General features: G+C 38.5%; 1 protein-coding gene across 2 annotated transcripts in view; it reads left to right on the forward strand.

Annotated features, from left to right (window-relative positions):
• The first annotated feature begins 644 nt into the window (after nt 1–644).
• The window catches only part of wizb (WIZ zinc finger b), an 86,862-nt gene continuing 65,340 nt past the window's right edge, over nt 645–22,166 (forward strand). For both annotated transcript variants that reach the window (XM_062036944.1, XM_062036945.1), the window contains exon 1: nt 645–1,471. In XM_062036944.1, coding sequence (XP_061892928.1) covers nt 1,375–1,471 — 97 coding nt within the window. In that variant the 5' untranslated portion in view covers nt 645–1,374. The remainder of the gene's footprint in view (nt 1,472–22,166) is intronic.

A 22,166-nucleotide genomic window follows, 5' to 3' on the forward strand; every position in this document is an offset into this window, starting at 1 on the left:
ATTCGAATTCGAATCGATTTTTCCCACACCCGTAATATATATATATATTTATATATATATATTTATATATATATTATTTATATATATATATTTATATATATATTATATATATATATATATATATATATATATATATATATATATATGTTTATATATATATTAGAGATGCACGGTTTGCGGACACAACCGCGGAGTCCGCGGATAATCCGCGGGTCGGGCGGATGCATGACGAAAAAAATAGATTTTAAATAGATTTGGGCGGGTGGCGGTTGAACCAATTCGGAAATATATATACATAGTTAAATGTTGTTACCCACATACGAAAAACGAGCAGCACTCTTTGAAACAGGCAATTATTCACCAGGCACTGCTGCAGCTGTCACGCCAAATTTCTTTCCCCCTACAAAAACCTTCCCCCCCATTTACTTCCGGGGCTGCGTCCAATAAAGTCACAAAGTTGCCGGGGGTCCTTAACCGGCACACGACTGTCCTGTTTCGCGCCTGTACAAAAACAAACAATAATCGATTCCAGCAGCTGTCAAAGACGAAGTATCCTTCCAGCGAAGGGCAGTCAAAGCCGAAGTGCTATCGATCGCCGTCAATGACGTAAGAGGAAACATGACCACGGAAGTAAATGGGGAGGGGGGGTGTTTGTAGGGGGAAGAAATTTGGCGTGACACAGCACACCACAACAGAAGAAGAAGAAAAAAATTAAAAGATGGCATCGCCGGCAGTAAACGTGGTACGCGACAAACTAAAAAAGGGAATACTAAAGACCAGGGAAAAAAAATAACAATAATAGTCAACACTTTCTTAATGGAAATGACAATAATATTATAATAATGATAAATAATACTATCACACATTAATATCTCTTAGCCTCTAATGCGTGGCCAAGAGATATTAATGCGTGGCACGCATTGAATGTCTCTGCTGCATTGGATCAGTCTCCTTTCTGCCTTGCATCGTCTATATTAGATATATAACAACGGGCGGGTGGCGGGCGGTTGCGGTTTTGATAAAATGTTAGTTCGGGTGGATGGCGGGTGGATGACGACTTTTGTGATGTGGTTGCGGATGAAATAATTGCCTACAGCCCAGCCCTTGGCCAAATTGTTTTAAACCAATGCGGCCCCCGAGTCAAAAAGTTTGGGGACCCCTGGTGTAGACATAGCCTTAGAGAGGTAGGCATTATTCCGAGGTCTCAAGAAGGTAAGAAATACAAGAAAGTGTGTGTGTGTGAGAAAGAGAGAGAGAGAGAGAGAGAGAGTGAGTGTGTGTTGATGCCCGTGGATGTGGTGGCACTCATTCATCCCAACCTCCGCCTCCACTCGATTGGTCACGCCTTAGCTCAGCGGTGCATATGGGGGCAAAATGGCTGCTTCCACCTCCCCGCAGACCCAAACAATAGCCGAGAAGCTGTCTCCCGTCAGCTGCCGCGGGGAGTCCGAGGCTCTGCGGTCGCGGACCGGTGAGTACAATCCGATTCGGCGAGGCGCCGCGCGGACTCAAGCCGCGTCTTGAGCGCCGTCGCGGGGCAGACGAGAGCCAGTAAAAAGTGTCAAGAAAATCCGCGTCTCGCACAGGTGAACACGCCGAGGATGTTTCTCCCCCCGGCGGGTGACGTAGTTGATGTATTCTTTTCTAGTTTCACGTATTTTCTCCAGGGCTCCCTAAAAAAAAAAAGCCCCATTTTACTCGGCTTTGATGTGCGCGAAGATGCCGCGGAGTGGGCGCCAAGGTGTGAACTTGACGTGGTCCACCACGGGAGGTGAAAGTTGGCGGAGAGGCTGACTCTGCTCCATGTGCGGAGAAGATGATGTTGTTGGTCCGCACCTTCAGGTGTCACATGGCGGCTCCATGACGGCCAGGGGCCCCGCCCACCCAGACAAAAAGCTTTGTCTGTCTCCATGACTCTCGCTTTTTTTTTGTCACACAAGATGGCACTTTAGTCCTGACAGGCCTGCTTTGATTAGTGCAATATGTTCTTTTTAGTTTAAAACAGTGGTTCTTAACCTTGTTGGAGGTACAGAACCCCACCAGTTTCATATGCGCATTCATTCACCAAACCCTTCTTTAGTCAAATGTAAAATGTTTTTTTTTTTTCAAATTCAAGACAAAGTTATATGTTTTTGGTAACACTTTAGTATGGGGAACATATTCTAAGTAACAAAGACTTAATTTAGAGTTTTTTTGGACACTAGGGGAACATATTCTAAGTAACAAAGACTTAATTTAGAGTTATTTGGTTAGGGTTAGAGCAGGGATGTCAAACATGCGGCCCGTGGGCCGGATCAGGCCCTCAAACAGGTTCAATCCGGCCCGCGAGATGAGTCAGTGTAAAATTGAGCTGCATTTTAAAATTAAATAAACTGTTTTTCTAAATGTGTCCACTGGATGTCGCAATAGCAATTCTGTTAGGCAAGCAAATTGTTTATATTGGGGCAAAAACACACAGGAGTAAAATAAACAATTGGTAACCCCACTTAAAATGCTGCATGAGACACATTGATATGGTTCTGTGAAAATTAGTTTCTTCTGTGAAAATTCAAAGAAAGTGAACAGTGGAAAGACAAATGAGGTAGTTGATACATAGAGGAGTTTTTATTTATGCTTTCTTATGTTTTTTGTTCAATCCTACATGGGCTGTGACTTAAAGTTGAATTGCTTTGTAGATACACTGAGATTAAGTCTAAATTCATTGTGTTCTTCATGGAGTTTTTGAAACTGTACCATTTTTTCCCGCAGATTTTTCAACTAACTTGAATTGTTTTGTCAAGAGGATCATATGTGATATGTCCTTTTTTCAGAATGTGCTTGTTCTATTTTAGGCCAAAGTAAAACCAAGAAAACAATCTGAAGTTGCCGTAGTTGTATTTTAAAGTTATTATGCCATGATTTTACCAGTCCGGCCCACGTAGGAATAGATGGTTCTCCATGCGGCCCCTGAGCTAAAATGAGTTTGACACCCCTGGGTTAGAGGGTTAGGGCCAGGGTTAGAGGGTTAGGCTTATAATAAGGCCATGCCGAATAAGGCATTAATAAGTACTTATTAAGAGCCAATATGTTACTAATTTGCATGTTAATAAGCAAGTAATTAATGGTGAATATGTTCCCCATACTAAAGTGTTACCATGTTGTTTTTACTGGTGCACAAAATGAATCGTGCATGAACATCAACTTGTTCAAACAACAAAACTAACACAGTGCATAAACTCACAACAAATTACACACCTGCAAATCAGTCTGACTTCTGCTGTTGCCGTATCCTTAATACGCCGATAGGGAGAAGTTTTTATTTACACGATGAGTTGACCTCCGCCGAACCCCTGAGCTCGACTGACCGAACCCCTAGGGTTCGATTGAACCCAGCTTAAGAACCACTGGTTTAAAACATATCAGCTTTTGATTTGTGTTCCTTCCCCAGCTAGCATTATTGCACCTTGCACACCCACTTCTTCAATTGGTGACTTTGGCCATTCTTTTTCTCCATCTTCCACCAAAAGTAAAGTTTCGGGCAGGTATCACAACTTGAAATAATGATTATTATTGCTATTTAAATATTATCATACAAAACCCAAAACCAGTGAAGTTGGCACTTCGTGTAATTCATAAATAAAGACAGAATACATCCATCCATCCATCCATTTTCTACCACGTATTCCTTTACAATGATTTGCAAATCATTTTCAACTTATATTCAATTGAATAGACTGTAAAGACAAGATATTTAATGTTCCAACTGAGAAACTTATTTTTTGTTTGCAAATAATCATTAACTTTGAATTTAATGGCAGCACATTGCAAAAAAGTTGTCATAGGGGCATTTTTACCACTGTGTTACATGGCCTTTCCTTTTAACAACACTCAGTAAACGTTTGGGAACTGAGGAGACCAATTTGTTAAGCTTTTCAGGTGGAATTCTTTCCCATTCTTGCTTGATGTACATCTTAAGTTGTTCAACAGTCCGGGGTCTCCGTTGTGGTATTTTAGGCTTCATATTCACCCTTGCTCCTGATGGCTGCTGGTTAGCGCCTTGTATGGCAGCTCCCGCCATCAAGGTGTGTGAATGGGTGAATGTGGAAATACTGTCAAAGCGCTTTGAGTACCTTGAAGGTAGAAAAGCGCTATACAAGTACAACCCATTTATCATTTATTTATTTTGCGCCACACATTTTCAATGGGAGACAGGTCCGGACTACAGGCCGGCCAGTCTAGTACCCGCACTCTTTTACTATGAAGCCACACTGTTGTAACACGTGACTTGGCATTGATAACGTTGCTTTGATGGCAACATATGTAGCTCCAAAACCTGTATTTGCCTTTCAGCATTAATGGTGCCTTCACAGATGTGTAAGTTACCCATGCTTTGGGCACTAACACACCTCCATACCATCACAGATGCTGGCTTTTCAACTTTGCGCCTATAACAATCCGGATGGTTCTTTTCCTCTTTGGTCCGGAGGACACAACGTCCACAATTTCCAATAATAATTTGAAATGTGAACTCGTCAGACCACAGAACACTTCTTTACTTTGCATCAGTCCATCTTAGAAGCCGGCTGCGTTTCTGGGTGTTGTTGATAAATGGCTTTCGCTTTGCATAGTAGAGTTTTAACTTGCATTTACAGATGTAGCGACAAACTGTAGTTACTGACAGTGGTTTTCTGAAGTGTTCTTGAGCCCATGTTGTGATATCCTTTACACACTGATGTCGCTTTTTGATGCGGTACCGCCTGAGGGATCCAAGGTCCACAATATCATCGTTAACGTGCAGTGATTTCCCCAGATTCTCTGAACCTTTTGATGATATTATGGACCGTAGATGTTAAAATCCCTAAATTATTTGCAATAGCTCGTTGAAAAATGTTGTTCTCAAACAGTTCGACAATCTGCTCACGCATTTGCTCACAAAGTTCTCCAGTTCGAACGTTAAGTATCTTGTCTTTGCAGTCTATTCAATTGAATATAAGTTGAAAAGGATTTGCAAATCATTGTATTCTGTTTTTAATTTACGATTTACACAACGTGCCAACTTAATTGGTTTTGGGTTATGTATCAGCGGGATTATCATGGTAATAGAAATGGGATTTATGGTTTATTGAAGGGAGCCGGATCTTGAGGAGCCGTTCCTTTCAAAGAGCCGTTCAAAAGACTGGCTTGTCGGCCTGTAGCCGATGGTCCCTTGCTGTTTTGCGTGGGGCTTTCTAGGTGGCTGGGGCCATACTTTGGCTCTCGCACATACTGGGAGACAAACATACATAAATACATACATACACACGCTCATATACATACATACATGCACATAAATACAAATATACATACACATAAATACAAATATGCATACATACAGTACATACAAATGTACATACATACAGTCGTATATTCATACATACATACGTACATTCATGCATACATACATACAAATGTACATACATACATTTATACATACATACGTACAGTCATACGTACATTCACTGTACAAACATACATACATACTGGACATATTAAGGGTGTCAAAATGTTTTAATGAATCACGATTCCTATTTGTAATGATTCTTAATCGATTGAAAAATCTGAAATTTCTTTTTCTTTTTTAAAATAAAAAATATGAATAATTTTGTATTTATTTATTTTTCAATCTGTCCTGTCCAGCCACTCAGACAAATCATATTGTTGATTTAGATGATGTATATCTGCAGTACATATTTACTTTAGAAAAGAGAAGTGTTGGGTACTTCTCTTGTTGCCTTATTTGTATTTGACTTTATTTAATGTTTGGGTAGAATTTCATTAAACAAAACCAGTTTTATTGATATGTATCAGAGCTGTTTATCTATTTTATGGAGAAATGTAGTTAAACATAGAACTAGCATCTAATGTTTTTTTCTTTTTTAAAAACTATTGAGTTTGAATCAAGAATCATTTTAAATCGAAAATCAATTTGGAATCAAATCTTTACCCCAAGAATCGAATCGAATAGTGTGGTGCCCAAAGATTCGCAGCCTTAGTACACACACTTGGAGATATACATACATATATACATATATACGTACATACATCATGCATACAATCATGCGCCGACATCAAACATATATTAACTTTGTGTAGCATTTGAACAATATAGGAATAATACAAAAATAAAATTCATTAATGGATATAAAAAGTATAAATAAAACTACAATACAAATTAGGACATAATACAAATGTGAGTACAAAATTGTACTACCATACCTGGAGTGTGTTCGCTTAAACTATACTACCCTTTAAAGTAATGAACCCAAAATCTGAATCAATTACAATTAAAAGTTATAATATTTAAAAAGAGATATATATTTCTATATTTCTTTAAGTAAAATATATATATTTCTTAATAATGCCGCTAAGTTTCCTTTAAATCTGACTAATTTTCGAGTTTAGTTGCCAGTGGGGTGGCGCACGCGTGCAGAGTGGGCAATTGCCGATGCAAAATTTGCCAATCCATAAAAAAACAGTTCCCAGACGAACCGCTCACAACTGGGATTCGGCTGTCATCGTTCACTTACAAGAGCAGTTCAAAAGACTCGATTCTTTGGCAAGTGTCACATCTCTAGATGGTAATAGTTGGACAAACGCTGTACACCCTCAGAGGAATTTCAACACATCACAAACATTGTTGTCATGCCATTGCTATTTATTATTCAGCATATTTGGAAAGTTATTTAGCAATAAAGCATCCCGGGATCACCCTCAAGTAACTATGCAGGCAAGGCTTAGGTAATACTGTTCGAAGCATTCCTAAGCAAAATAAAAAGCAAAAACAGGAGGGATGTTCCGACCAGGGTTTTATGCAGCTGGTTTCAATACCGATCATCCATGAGTGAGCTCGGCCGTTACCAATACATGTATTAACTGAAAAATGTTCAAAGTATTTATAGTGAGTGCTCTTGACAACTAAACAATATCAACACCATATTTAAAGTAGTTCCTTAATCGCACATATTACTGTTTGATCAAAACAAAGTCAATAGTACACAATAACTAAGCAAAAGCAAAAACTACCATCTCATTAAATTATTTGGTTTTCGCCCTTAAAGTCCTCCTGTGTCCAGGGAATTATTCCTTGAGTTTGTAAAAATGATCAAAAACAACAAAATGTTGTGTACTGACTTCTACAACAGTTATTGTTATATTATCCTCTCTCTAGACTCTTATTTTGTTAATTTCCTAGTAATAACTGCTTACCTTATGTTGCCATATCCGTCCCCGTTCCCCCCCAAAAAACGGATTAACTCACTGGAATATAAAGACAATATAAAATAAATCTGTAAAAATGGATGCATATGCAAAGGTGTAATATATTTATCTGTACAGTAAATCTATTTATATCTGCACCTTATTTCTCTTTTATTCTGCACTACAAAAAGCTAATGCAATGACATTTCGTTCTTATCTGTACTGTAACGTTCAAATTTCAATGACAATAAAGGTCGTCTAACGCTAAATTACCTTCTACTGTAATGTGGTTCCATCTGGACTCCTTAACAATTATGTATTGGTGTTGTTGCTCCTGGTGTGTGGCATGTTTAGTCTCGTCCCTCAGTGATAATAATACATGATGATGGTACTTAGAAATGCAGTTTATTTGCTGTTTTGGAGTTGATTTTTATTAGCTTAAGGGAGCGACTCCACACTGTGTATGGAGACACACAATTATCTGCTAGCCACTAGTCAGCTGGGGGACTAAAAATAAATGCAATATCAGCCAAAGAAGATCAGTGTTGAATGAGGATTACATACTTTTTGATGAGGATGGGCCGATACTGATCGTTGGTCAGTTGATTGGCACATCCAAAAATATATATATGTGTCTATAGCGAAGTTAAGCTGTCAGTCTAGTTGATAATAGAACAAGCGCATAATACAGATTGTATTTCAACAATTTTAACAGTCACACGAGTGTAAAAGGAAGTCTTGTTTGAATGCGAGTCTACTTATGTTGCACAAGGTTTACAGTATTACAAACCCCGTTTCCATATGAGTTGGGAAATTGTGTTAGATGTAAATATAAACAGAATACAATGATATGCAAATCCTTTTCAACCCATATTCAATTGAATGCACTACAAAGACAAGATATTTGATGTTCAAACTCATAAACTTTATTTTTTTTTGCAAATAATAATTAACTTAGAATTTCATGGCTGCAACACGTGCCAAAGTAGTTGGGAAAGGGCATGTTCACCACTGTGTTACATGGCCTTTCCTTTTAACAACACTCCGTAAACGTTTGGGAACTGAGGAGACACATTTTTTAAGCTTCTCAGGTGGAATTCTTTCCCATTCTTGCTTGATGTACAGCTTAAGTTGTTCAACAGTCCGGGGGTCTCCGTTGTGGTATTTTAGGCTTCATAATGCGCCACACATTTTCAATGGGAGACAGGTCTGGACTACAGGCAGGCCGGTCTAGTACCCGCACTCTTTTACTATGAAGCCACGTTGATGTAACACGTGGCTTGGCATTGTCTTGCTGAAATAAGCAGGGGCGTCCATGGTAACGTTGCTTGGATAGCAACATATGTGGCTCCAAAACCTGTATGTACCTTTCAGCATTAATGGTGCCTTCACAGATGTGTAAGTTACCCATGTCTTGGGCACTAATACACCCCCATACCTACCATCACAGATGCTGGCTTTTCAACTTTGCGCCTATAACAATCCGGATGGTTCTTTTCCTCTTTGGTCCGGAGGACACGACGTCCACAGTTTCCAAAAACAATTTGAAATGTGGACTCGTCAGACCACAGAACACTTTTCCACTTTGTATCAGTCCATCTTAGATGAGCTCAGGCCCAGCGAAGCCGACGGCGTTTCTGGGTGTTGTTGATAAACAGTTTTCGCCTTGCATAGGAGAGTTTTAACTTGCACTTACAGATGTAGTGACCAACTGTAGTTACTGACAGTGGGTTTCTGAAGTGTTCCTGAGCCCATGTGGTGATATCCTTTACACACGGATGTCGCTTGTTGATGCAGTACAGCCTGAGGGATCGAAGGTCACAGGCTTAGCTGCTTACGTGCAGTGATTTCTCCAGATTCTCTGATTCCTTTGATGATATTACGGACTGTAGATGATGAAATCCCTAAATTCCTTGCAATAGCTGGTTGAGAAAGGTTTTTCTTAAACTGTTCAACAATTTGCTCACACATTTGTTGACCCTCGCCCCATCCTTGTTTGTGAATGACTGAGCATTTCATGGAATCTACTTTTATACCCAATCATGGCACCTACCTGTTCCCAATTTGGCTGTTCACCTGTGGGATGTTCCAAATAAGTGTTTGATGAGCATTCCTCAACTTTATCAGTATTTATTGCCACCTTTCCCAACTTCTTTGTCACGTGTTGCTGGCATCAAATTCTAAAGTTAATGATTATTTGCAAAAAAAAAAAAGTTTATCAGTTTGAACATCAAATATGTTGTCTTTGTAGCATATTCAACTGAATATGGGTTGAAAATGATTTGCAAATCATTGTATTCCGTTTATATTTACATCTAACACAATTTCCCAACTCATATGGAAAAGGGGTTTGTATATTCATACTTGAAGTTCTTTCAGGCCAGCGTTCAATTGAAAAGGTGTTGCAACAAATAGCATAGTCCTGTCAGGACTAAGTGGTGTGCCAAGTCCCATTGAGTCCTGCATCTTTTGACAACGCTCGCGTCGAAGGCTCACCAGTGTGGAGATGTGGTATTGATGAGGCAGGGGTTGAAGATGAAATGCCTCAATAAGTTGTTCTACTCAATAGTCGTGATGAAGATAGCACCAAGATTAGCGGCCGGCCCTGTTGTTAGCATTACCACCCTTAACCCGGAAACAGACTTGTATTGATCGCCACAACATAATAATTGAAAATAGGACAAGTGCTGCACTGCAATACATACAGGACATAATTTATCCCCAAAATATGGAGAATTGCTTGTATTCTGTCACGTTAAGTGAAAAACAGCGGTGGTCTCTTGAGTACGCAAGGGACCTAGATCTTCCTGCTAAAAGCAAATACAAGAAAAAAAAAAAATCAAACAGTGCAATGGAATCCATCCCTATACTTTATCAAAAAAAGATTTGTCGAGTGATGTCAAGGATTATCCGTCGGTGGAGTTCCCAGACATGTCGATCTATCTTGTGCTCCAGACGTCATTGTACACTACAAAACTTGGAAAAGCATGGAGGTCTACAACTTCTTTGTGTGTGGCTGGGTCAAGGAAATTGGTATCAAGACTCTACTGGGTAGGGTTGTACGGTATACCGGTATTCGTATAGTACCGCGATACTAATGAATCATATTTGGTACTATACCGCCTCTAAAAAGTAACAGTCCCCCAACCCCGTCCCGCGTCGTCGTCACGTCGTGTCATTGTTGGTTTTACGAGCAGAGGAGCATGTTCGGCAGCGCACACACACGGAGTACCCACAAGCAGACACAGTGTGTAAACAGAAAAGGGAGAACAGACGTGTTTTGGCCTAAAAACTAAAGATAAAGGTGAAGTTATAACACTGAAACGCCCTCAAGGAAGAGGTGCTTAAGACATGGCTAGCTAGCAAGGGGCTAAAGTCCAGCCGCAGTCTGCAGGGTTTTAGCTACTTGTAAATCACTAATCCTCGTCTCCATGGCGACAAAAAAAGTAGGTTTCTTACAAGTATCATCCCTGCAGGACATGGAATAGCTAAACATGCTTCACTACACACCGTGGCTCACCGGCGTTAAAATGTAAACAAACGCCATTGGTGGATCTACACCTGAAATCCACTGTAATGATACCAAGTACAGGAGCGTATCTAGTCGCTACTACTATGATTACATTGTTATTTTTAAAAATCACAGCATCATTTTTCGTTTAACGACTTGGTATCGGATTGATACCTAAATTTGTGGTATCATCCAAAACTAATGTAAAGTATCAAACAACAGAAGAATAAGTGATTATTAAATTTTAACAGAAGTGTAGATAAAACATGTTAAAAGAGAAAGTAGGCAGATATTACCAGTAAATGAACAAGTAGATTAAGAATACATTTTCTACCACTTGTCCTTAATAATTTTGACAAAATAATATAGTGGAAAATGATACACAATATGTTACTGCATGCGTCAACAGTCTCTAGAACAACTGTGTGTTGCACCTTTGCAAAGCACACAAAAAGAAATCCTGTCTAAACTCAGGAGTTGTCAAAAATGCATGATTTTGAGAACTTGCAGAGATCCTGGGATTCGTGTTCGCATTTCCAACTATTTGTCTTCTCAAAGGAGATTTTGTCATCATCTAGACTTGACGTTTTGAAAGCTCTTTATCGTGTGGACTTCATGGCCATCGTCCAACAAAAACCTTTGCCCTCTCAGCAGCACATCAAAGCTGGGCTAAAGTTTGCCTGAGAGAATCTGAAACAAGTTTTGGAAGTTGGTTCTTTTGATCTTATGAAACTAAACATTGGCTGTTTGGGTATGTAGATGCTTCTTTTGTTTGGAGAAGGAAGGGCGGGGCTTAACTGTACCTACAGTTAAGCATAGTGGTGGGAGCAGAATGCTGAACCTTGCTCAGGTTCATGGGACCACAAAAAAACTGTAGATATTTCCAACAATAACCTTAAGAAGTCTCTTATCAGCTTATGTTTGGGTAGTTGTTTGGTCTTCCAAAAAGACAATGACCTAGAACATACATCAAAGTTGGTCAAGAATTTTTTGAAGGGTGCCAAAATCAAAGTTCCGGAGTGTCCAATCAGAGCTCAAAACTCAATTCAATGGAGAAAATGTGGAAGGAGCTGAAAGTTAGGTCAATGCTCAGAAGCCAAACAATTTGGATGATCTTGAAAAATTTGTCATAGAAGGATATGCTAACATTACTCAGCAGACATGTGCTAACTTATTCAGAAACTACCAGAATACATTATTTTGAGCTTTGAATCAAAAGGTTATGTTGTCTTCATCTGAAGTCATATCCGGCACATTAAATATGCTAGACTCGAAGTAGTAGTCAACCGATCATCTGTTGTCAAAGCGTTCTGGGCAGAATTTTGCCTTTCTCGGAGAAAAATGCCCTATGCTTGCATTGTTTAAAGCTGTGGGAACTGTTCAAATTGCAAAAAGGAGAAAACTCTCTTCAGATTTCCCCGAGAGGTAATCAAGGAGAGCGAAAGATGTCCATATTTTACAAAACAATGGGCAATGGGGTGGGTGCACCGGTACTTTTTAGAGGCGATATACACTACCGTTCAAAAGTTTGGGGTCACATTGAAATGTAGGGATGATACTCGAAACCAGTTTTCCCGGTTGTTTGATAAGAAAAGAACCGAGTCCTCGGACTCGAATCCCTTTTTGAGAACCGGTACCCGTTATCGAGACCACTATAGTAAAGGAAAAGGGTTGATTCTTTATTCGAATCCCGTCCCGACCAGAAATGCTCCGTGGGACATCACAAGAAATGACGTCACATAGCTCAGTCATTAGGCGCAGATAGCGAAAGCAGGAAAACAATGGACGGGAAAAAGCGCTCCAAGGTGTAATAAAGTTCAAAACAAAAGCTATAATCCATCGAATAACTTTACTGAGAGATTTTAGCAGGGTAAAACACATGACGAACACTTTTACGACCAACCGGAAACATAGCAACCAGGCTAGCAACGCACCTCCTTTACGGCAGCTGTCGCAACGTTCTTAAAACAACCGCAGCACATACATATATATACAACATATCTCCCTTTTTTAACTTTTATTTTTCTTTCCTTGTAAACAAAACAAAATCACACTGTAGATGTGTTGTTTGTCTAATTATAAATAATGCAGACGAGGCGTGTTGGCTGAGTTCTTGACATTTACTTTCACAGCGTGGCAACATACAACACTTTTCGGGGCTACCGCGCATGCTCATAACTCCCGTTGCATGCTGGGTAGTGTAGTTGTTATATTCTCTAGCTTATAACATTTTTCCCCCTATAAAGAAATAATGTTAACTCAATAAAGTGTATTTCTTTTTTTAGCTTTAACTTTTCATTTTTTAGCATTGTAACCACATTTGCAAAGAACTTTTCTCTTCATAGAATTTTCTTTCAATAAAGAAATAAAGTGCAAAAATGTCAAAGCATCATAACAAACAGTTATGTCAAATAGCAGCAGAAGTGCACTTTTTGGAGATCTGTATTATTTTCAGTTTTGTGCCCAAGGGACTGATTTTATTTAACACTATATTATTATTTATACACCTATAGTGATCACAGAGACAGGTTGTTTTTGTGTTACTGTATATATTTGTTTCTCTGAAAAATCCCACTTAATATACTTTGGGTAACAACAGTCAATATTTATTTATTTTATTTTATTTTTTTAGGTGGGTAACAGTCAATATTTATTTATTTATTAGATTTTATTTTTTTATTATATAGTAAAAGTGAGCTTTTGTTAAACCAAATATTGTGTGTTTTTTTCCATATACAACAACCTATCTGGACTCGATAAGTGAATCGGTGAGGAATCGGTTCGATAAGAGGATTCGATAATAGGCTCGAACTCGATAATTCCTTATCAAACATCATCCCTATTGAAATGTCCTTATTTTTGAAGGAAAAACACTGTACTTTTCAATGAAGATAACTTTAAACTAGTCTTAAATTTAAAGAAATACACTCTATACATTGCTAATGTGGTAAATGACTATTCTAGCTGCAAATGTCTGGTTTTTGGTGCAATATCTACATAGGTGTATAGAGGCCCATTTCCAGAAACTATCACTCCAGTGTTCTAATGGTACAATGTGTTTGCTCATTGGCTCAGAAGGCTAAATGATGATTAGAAAACCCTTGTGCAATCATGTTCACACATCTGAAAACAGTTTAGCTCGTTACAGAAGCTACAAAACTGACCTTCCTTTGAGCAGATTGAGTTTCTGGAGCATCACATTTGTGGGGTCAATTAAACGCTCAAAATGGCCAGAAAAAGATAACTTTCATCTGAAACTCGACAGTCTATTCTTGTTCTTAGAAATGAAGGCTATTCCACAAAATTGTTTGGGTGACCCCAAACTTTTGAAAGGTAGTGTAGTACCGAATATGATGCAATAGTATCGTAGTACTGTACTAATACCGGTATACCGTACAACCCTAATCCAATCACAGCTCTATAACGGTGTACATTGAAAGAGCGCTGGTGGTAAGTTATGAAGCACAGCCAATCATATGCTTTTCCTCTTCAGATGAGGAAGTCAGGAATCACCGCCGAAAACAAAATGTGTGGCTTTAAGATGTTCCACATGGTAATATGTGTACAACTGGGATAAAGTGAAGAGGACATATTTGATTTTTACTCCCATGATGCCATCAGCAGGCGAGTAATCGATCGTGACATCACAACTGTAAGTTAAATCTAGTATTCCCGCTTTGCTCTCTAAACCTTTGCAGCTGGGGCTTCATCTTAGTAAACTGATTACCACATGTAAGATCTGACTAACACTTGTAGTTGTGGTTATTGTAAGGATATTGGTTTGAAATTATTCAAGCCTTTATCCAGTCTGAAAAATGTAAGATTTGGCCATTTTTATGGTATTATTGAGATTGCAAAGGACCATTGTTATCCGATGTTGATTTGCTAAAACCTGTTTCTTGTTTAGAAGCTACATACAATGTTAATTATTCTTTGTTCAATCACAGAATACAAATTAATAGTGTTTTGATGTATACCTTCAATCAATGTATTCTTGGTTGCCAAAAAGGGATTCAAAGTAACAATTTAATATTGACACATCTTTGTGCGTAATTTATTAGATTACCCTTAAGAGAGTTACATACATGATAATAAAGTATATACTGTGCTGTTTACATGCATCTCCTCATCCGTGGCTCACTAGTGCAACAATGACGTCGGAAATGTGTCCTGTGAAAAAACGTCCGACCGTAACTCTCTAATAACTAAGGTTCTGTGGGCGATTTATATAAACCCACTACACCGGTGGTTTTTAGCGCTTCCATAGCGAGTCTACTGACAGATATAAGTTAGAACTTTACACTACTTTACATTTTAAATTCCAACAGCAGAGGATGAATGTCCCATAACAAGAAGATAGAGAAAAAGAAGAAGCTTATCAACTACAGTGTCAACACGGACTACAAAGGCAGACTCGCACACATTTTCAGGACTTATGCAGATCCCAAATACACATCATCAGGTACCAGAAAGTAAGACAAGTTGGTTTTGCATGATATCGGGAAACAAAACGCCAGATAATTTTTCTGCTAATAGGTGCCATTATGCTGTCCTCATACACACACTATAATAATACTTGTACGTTCAAGCACAGTACGTCTGACTATGGTAGCCGCAATGCTCCGACAATCCATCAAGTGGTGCGGCTTCATAGCTTACCAAAGTCGTACTAAAATAGTATGACATATTTTCGAGAGCTGTGTGTAATGTTTTATATTCTCAATGGAACATCTAAGTTTTGGTGTTTTACTGGCGTCATCTTGCCATCTACACGTGTCTCTTATGTATGACTGCCATCTACTGGTCACACTTATCATTACACCATGTACCAAATAAAATAGCTTCGTGGTCGGTAAACAAAACCAAAATTATTCCGTACATTAGGCGCACCGGGCTATAAGGTGCACTGTCGATTTTTGAGAAAATGAAAGGATTTTCGGTGCGCCTTATAGTCCGAAAAATATGGCTTGTGTTGTGAAATATCAGTGTTTCCCACACATTCATTTATTTGTGGCGGCCCGCCACGAAATAATTATGTCCGCCACAAATAAAAAAATAAATACATTTTTTTTGTTGTTGTTGTCCTGTCCAGCTTCTCAGGCAAATCATATAGTTGATGTAGATGCCCATATCGGCTGTTCAGATTTACTTTACAAAAGAGAAGTGCAGGATACTTCTCTTGTTGCCTTATTTGTATTTGACTTTATTAAATGTATTTATATTATCATTTGGTGCAGCCGGGCCGGAGCAGGAGGGGATAGAAAGAGAGAAAAAAGAAGACAGAGGGGGAAATTGTGGGGACAAGAGGGGGATTAGACAGAGAGACAAAAACAACAACAGCAAACACAACAACAACAACAACAATAGAGCAACATCAGCAAATACGACATGTACAAATATGATGGTAAAAGTAATAGCAAATAAGCAGTTAGCGAAAATAAAAAAACAATACAGAAATGACAATGAGCATTATTACACTACAAATGGAGCAATACAAATGCCAATAGAAATCGCGCTATTGGTAATGAACAATACCAATACTTTACCTTTATTATCAACAATACAGTTGTTCAAATGCAACAATACATATACCTGTACGTAATGATAACTTGAGATACGAAAGAATGCAGAAAAATGGAGGGGAAGAAAGAGAAGCAACCTACATTAACCTTGTAGATTGTTATAGTAACAATAGGTTAAGCTTTGTCAGTGTGCCATGTGTTACCCAGTTTACTCTAGGGCAACAACGTTAATATATGTTTGAGGAAACGTGATTATGTGCATGAGTGTATGTATGCATATGTACTTGTATATGTACAGAATGTGTATATGTGTTTGTACAGTGAGTCTATATGTACAGTGTGTGTATATGTATGTTTGTACAGTGAATGTATATGTACAGTATGTGTATGTGTGTGTTTGTATGATGAATGTGCGTGTGGATGTACGAACTTTGAGTATGTACTATGCACTAATTAAAGGGGCAGAGCTTTAGAGACATTTTAGCTTTTATATTTTATAAGATATATTTTTTGTAAGAACCACAATTAATAAATATATTTCAGTGAATAACTTATTGTTCAAATCTGTATATAAATATGTACATAAAGTGTTGTAATTATATTGTAAAATGGATGGATGGATGGATGGATGGACGTTTAAAATAAAACTGTTATTATTAATTAGTAAGTATACATTTTTTGACCCTTTTTAGAGAAAATCATATCATTGTAGTAAATTATGCAAATTACTCGATGATGGCATGGTGACCACGCCCATAGCCACGCCCATAGCCACGCCCCCACCACCACAGGTATCTTGGCAGTTTATGGGAAACACTGAATATGCTAACATCTTGTGTGACATCATGTTTTATAGTAAGTGCCACATACAGAAAAATGCATTTTGTATATTAAATATGCTAAAATCAATCAGTGTAAGCTAAGCTAACTGAACAAAACATCCACCTCTTCACTGTGTGTTATACAGTCGTGGTCAAAAGTTTACATACACTTGTAAAGAACATAATGTCATGGCTGTCTTGAGTTTCCAATAATTTCTACAACTCTTATTTTTTTGTGATAGAGTGATTGGAGCACATACTTGTTGGTCAGAAAAAACATTCATGAAGTTTGGTTCTTTTATGAATTTATTATGGGTCTACTGAAAATGTGAGCAAATCTGTTGGGTCAAAAGTATACATACAGCAATGTTAATATTTGGTTACATGTCCCTTGGCATGTTTCACTCCACAAGCTTCTGGTTGAATTTTTGACCACTCCTCTTGACAAAATTAGTGCAGTTCAGCTAAATGTGTTGGTTTTCTGACATGGACTTGTTTCTTCAGCATTGTCCACATGTTTAAGTCAGGACTTTGGGAAGGTCATTCTAAAACCTTAATTTTAGCCTGATTTAGCCATTGCTTTACCACTTTTGACTTATGTTTGGGGTCATTGTCCTGCTGGAACACCCAACTGCGCCCAAGACCCAACCTCCGGGCTGATGATTTTAGATTGTCCTGAAGAATTTGGAGGTAATCCTCCTTTTTCATTGTCCCATTTACTCTCTGTAAAGCACCAGTTCCCTTGGCAGCAAAACAGGCTCAGAGCACAATACTACCACCACCATGCTTGACGGTAGGAATGGTGTTCCTGGGATTAAAGGCCTCACCTTTTCTCCTCCAAACATATTGCTGGGTATTGTGGCCAAACAGCTCAATTTTTGTTTCATCTGACACCACATAGACAAAGATAAGACGCTCTGGAGGAAAGTTCTGTATGTAAACTTTTGACCACGACTGTAGGTGACAATCATGTTGTATCTAATAATATATCATCAATAATGAATGACATATATTTTTACAACATGCCGACGGCCAATAAAATAAGAAAAAACATCAGCCGGACAACAATGTCTACTGCTGCACTTAAGACACCACGGTGGTTAAGCTCAAACGTTTTATACAGCCTGTTCTGTGCAGTTTGATTTTGTCTGCCAGGATGAAAGATGCACAATCCTGGTAAAAAAAAGTCAAGGAAGAAGCCAAGTTTATTTAATCCTCTCCCTTCTCCTAATCCAATACTTTTGTTGGACCGCCTTTTCAGCAAAACGACTTTAACTGGGCCATCGCGACATCTTGTTTCTTCACCCACCGCGTGTGATACCGGCCTGTTGCATGACCCAATTCCAGTTGGGTTGTAACTGTTGGACATTTGACAATAGACTACTTTAATATAGAGATGAGTTCATGGATGACTCAGTAGCTGCAATAGATCCGGCTTGTTTGACATCAAAACAATTTAAATCATTCGCCACCCACCACCTAGATCAGTGTTTTTCAACCTTTTTTGAGCCAAGGCACATTTTTTCGTTGCAAAAATCCAGAGGCACACCACCAGCAGAAATCATTAAAAAACCAAACTCAGTTGACAGTAAAAAGTCGTTGTTGCAATTGTTGGATATGACTTTAAACAATAACCAACCATGCATCACTATAGCTCTTGTCTCAAAGTAGGTGTACTGTCACATCACGCCGTGACTTATTTTGAGTCTTTTGCTGTTTTCCTGTGTGTAGTGTTTTAGTTCTTGTCTTGCGCTCCTATTTTGGTGGCTTTTTCTCTTTTTTTTTGGTATTTTCCTGTAGCAGTTTCATGTCTTCCTTTGAGCGATATTTCCCGCAACTACTTTGTTTTAGCAATCAAGAATATTTCAATTGTTTTTATCCTTCATTGTGGGGACATTGTTGATTGTCATGTCATGTTCGGATGTACATTGTGGACGCCGTCTTTGCTCCACAGTAAGTCTTTGCTGTCGTCCAGCATTCTGTTTTTGTTTACTTTGTAGCCAATTCAGTTTTAGTTTCGTTCTGCATAGCCTTCCCTAAACTTCAATGCCTTTTCTTAGGGGCACTCACCTTTTGTTTATTTTTGATTTAAGCATTAAACATCTTTTTACCTGCTGCAACCTACTGATATTGAAGAGTATTACAGGGTTACTCTGCCGAGCTCTAGACAGCACCGACACTCAACAACAACACATCATTTGTAGACTATAATTACTGGGTTGAAAAAAATATTTTTAACCCAAATAGGTGAAATTAGATAATCTCCCACGGCACACCATACTGTATCTCACCCACACTAGTGTGCCACGGCACAGTGGTTGAAAAACACTGACCTAGATGATTTATGTGCGCTTATATGTTTGGTTTTAGATAAATGTAGCCATTATGTGCAAACATAACCCCGGTTGCCTTATTCTTTTTAGACACAGAAGGCTCTTTTTGCAACCCATATTTATGCTGCCTTTTTCTAATATAGTAGGTTCTCTCCATTATAACTCCTGTAAATTGCTCCTTTTGGCTGAATTGGCAGAGATGTCCTATGTATTTCTTTTGAATTTAATACCGCTCACAACATTTTTGATGTAATGTTATTGGTTACACTCATTAAACGATTAATCGAAGCAGCACAATAAAAAAATCAAAGCTTATTTTAGTTGATTAATCGTTGCAGCCCAAGTTGTCAGCTGGCACTATATAGAAAATACAATTAAATACAATTAACTTCAACATTTTGGGGAGGTGCCTCGTCCCCCTATTATAGACAAAACAAAGTTTTTCTTATAATATCTCACCTTGAGTTCGAGCCGAATTTATCGATTGTTTTAGTTATCCAGTCATTAATCAAATTATCGAGTAACTGGATAAAACACAATGCATATTTCAGGGAAAACAGTTTAAATAAACAAATATTGTTTTGCATGCCATAACCTTTATTCTTTTTTTTCTTATAAATGCACATTATCAAACTTTTAATAGCACTTTTTTGGTCCGCGTACTTAAAATTCTGGACACTGAAATCGGTTCAAATTTTAATCAAATTTTATTGGTTACACTCATTAAACGATTAATAAAAGCAGCAGAATAAAAATCTAATCTTTTTTAGTCGATTATTCGTTGCAGCCCAAGTTGTCAGCTGGCACTATATAGAAAATACAATTAAATACAATTAACTTCAACATTTACGGGAGGTGCTTTAGCCCCCTATTATAGACAAAACAACGCTTTTCTTACAAAATCTCACCCTAAATTGGAGCCGAATCTATCGATTATTTTAGTAATCCAGTGATTTATCGAGTAATCAGATAAAACACAACGCATATTTCAGGGAAAACAATTTAGATAAACAAAGATTGTTCTGCTTGCCATAACCTACGTTCTTTTTATCTAATAAACGCACATTATCAAACTTTTAATTGCACTTTTTTTGTCCATGTATTTAAAGTTCTGGGCACTGAATGCGGTTTAAAATTGTATCTATTTTAAATAGTTACACATATTAAAAAATTAATCAAAGCAGCAGAATATAAATCAAAGCGTTTTTTTAGTCGATTAATCGTTGCAACCCATGTTGTCAGCTGGCACTATATAGAAAATACAATTAAATACAATTAACTTCAACATTTACTGGAGGTGCCTCAGACCCCTATTATAGACAAAACACAATTTTTATTATAATATCTCACCCTGAGTTAGAGCCGCATCTATCGATTATTTTAGTAATCGGTGATTTATCAAATAATTTTTTCGAATAATCGAGTAATCGGATAAAACACAATGCATATTTCATGGAAAACAGTTTAGATAAACAAATATTGTTTTGCTTGCCATAACCTTTATTGTTTTTATCTAATAAATGCACATTATCAAACTTTTAAGTGCACTTTTTGTGTCCGCGTACTTAAAGTTCTGGGCACTGAATACGGTTCAAATTTGTTATCAAATTTTATTAGTTACACTCATTAAACGATTAATCCAAGCAGCTGAGTATTAATCAAAGTGTTTTTTTAGTCGATTAATCGTTGCAGCCCAAGTTGTCAGCTGACACTATATAGAAAATACAATTAAATACAATTAACTTCAACATCTTGGGGAGGTGCCTCGCCCCCCTATTATAGACAAAACAAAGTTTTTCTTATAATATCGCACCTTGAGTTAGAGCCGAATCTATCGATTGTTTTAGTCATCCAGTGATTTATCGAGTAATCGGATAAAACACAATGCATATTTCAGGGAAAACAGTTTAAATAAACAAAGATTGTTCTGCTTGCCATAACCTGCATTCTTTTTTTTCTAATAAATGCACATTATCAAACTTTTAATTGCACTTTTTTTGTCCGCATACTTAAAGTTCCGGGCACTGAATGCAGTTAAAATTTGTATCCAATTTGATTGGTTACACACATTAAACGATTAATCGAAGCTGCAGAATATAAATCAAAGCAGGTTTTTTTTTAGTCGATTAATCGGATGCGGGTCACCGGGACCCCCCTCTGGAGCAAGTCCCGGAGGTGGGGCACGATGGCGAGCACCTGGTGGCCGGGCCTGTCCTCGTAGAGCCCTGCCGGGCACAGCCTGAAGAGGCAACGTGGGTCCCCCCTCCAATGGGCTCACCACTCATGGGAGAGGTCGGGTGCGATGTGAGCTGGGCGGCAGCCGAAGGCAGGGCACTTGGCGCGGTCCGATCTTCGGCTACATAAGCTAGCTCTTCGGACGTGGAACGTCATCTCGCTGGGGGGGAAGGAGCCTGAGCTAGTGCGCGAGGTGGAGAAGTTCCGGCTAGATATAGACGGACTCACTTCGATGCACAGCAAGGGCTCTGGAACCAATTCCCTCGAGAGGGGCTGGATTCTCTTCCACTCTGGCGTTGCACGCAGTGAGAGGCGACGGGCTGGGGTGGAAATTCTTGTTGCTCCCTGGCTCAAAGCCTGCACGTTGGAGTTCAAATACAAGGGTGTCCATATGTGCTCTTGGCACCAGTACACCCTATGCCACAGTTCCATGATCGACTTTGTAGTTGTGTCATCAGATCTGCGGTCTCATGTTTTGGACACTCGGGTTAAGATAGGGGCGGAGCTTTCTACCGATCACCACTTGGTG

The sequence above is a fragment of the Entelurus aequoreus genome, linkage group LG25, assembly GCF_033978785.1.
Source record: "Entelurus aequoreus isolate RoL-2023_Sb linkage group LG25, RoL_Eaeq_v1.1, whole genome shotgun sequence".
NCBI classification, from domain to species: Eukaryota; Metazoa; Chordata; class Actinopteri; order Syngnathiformes; family Syngnathidae; genus Entelurus; species Entelurus aequoreus.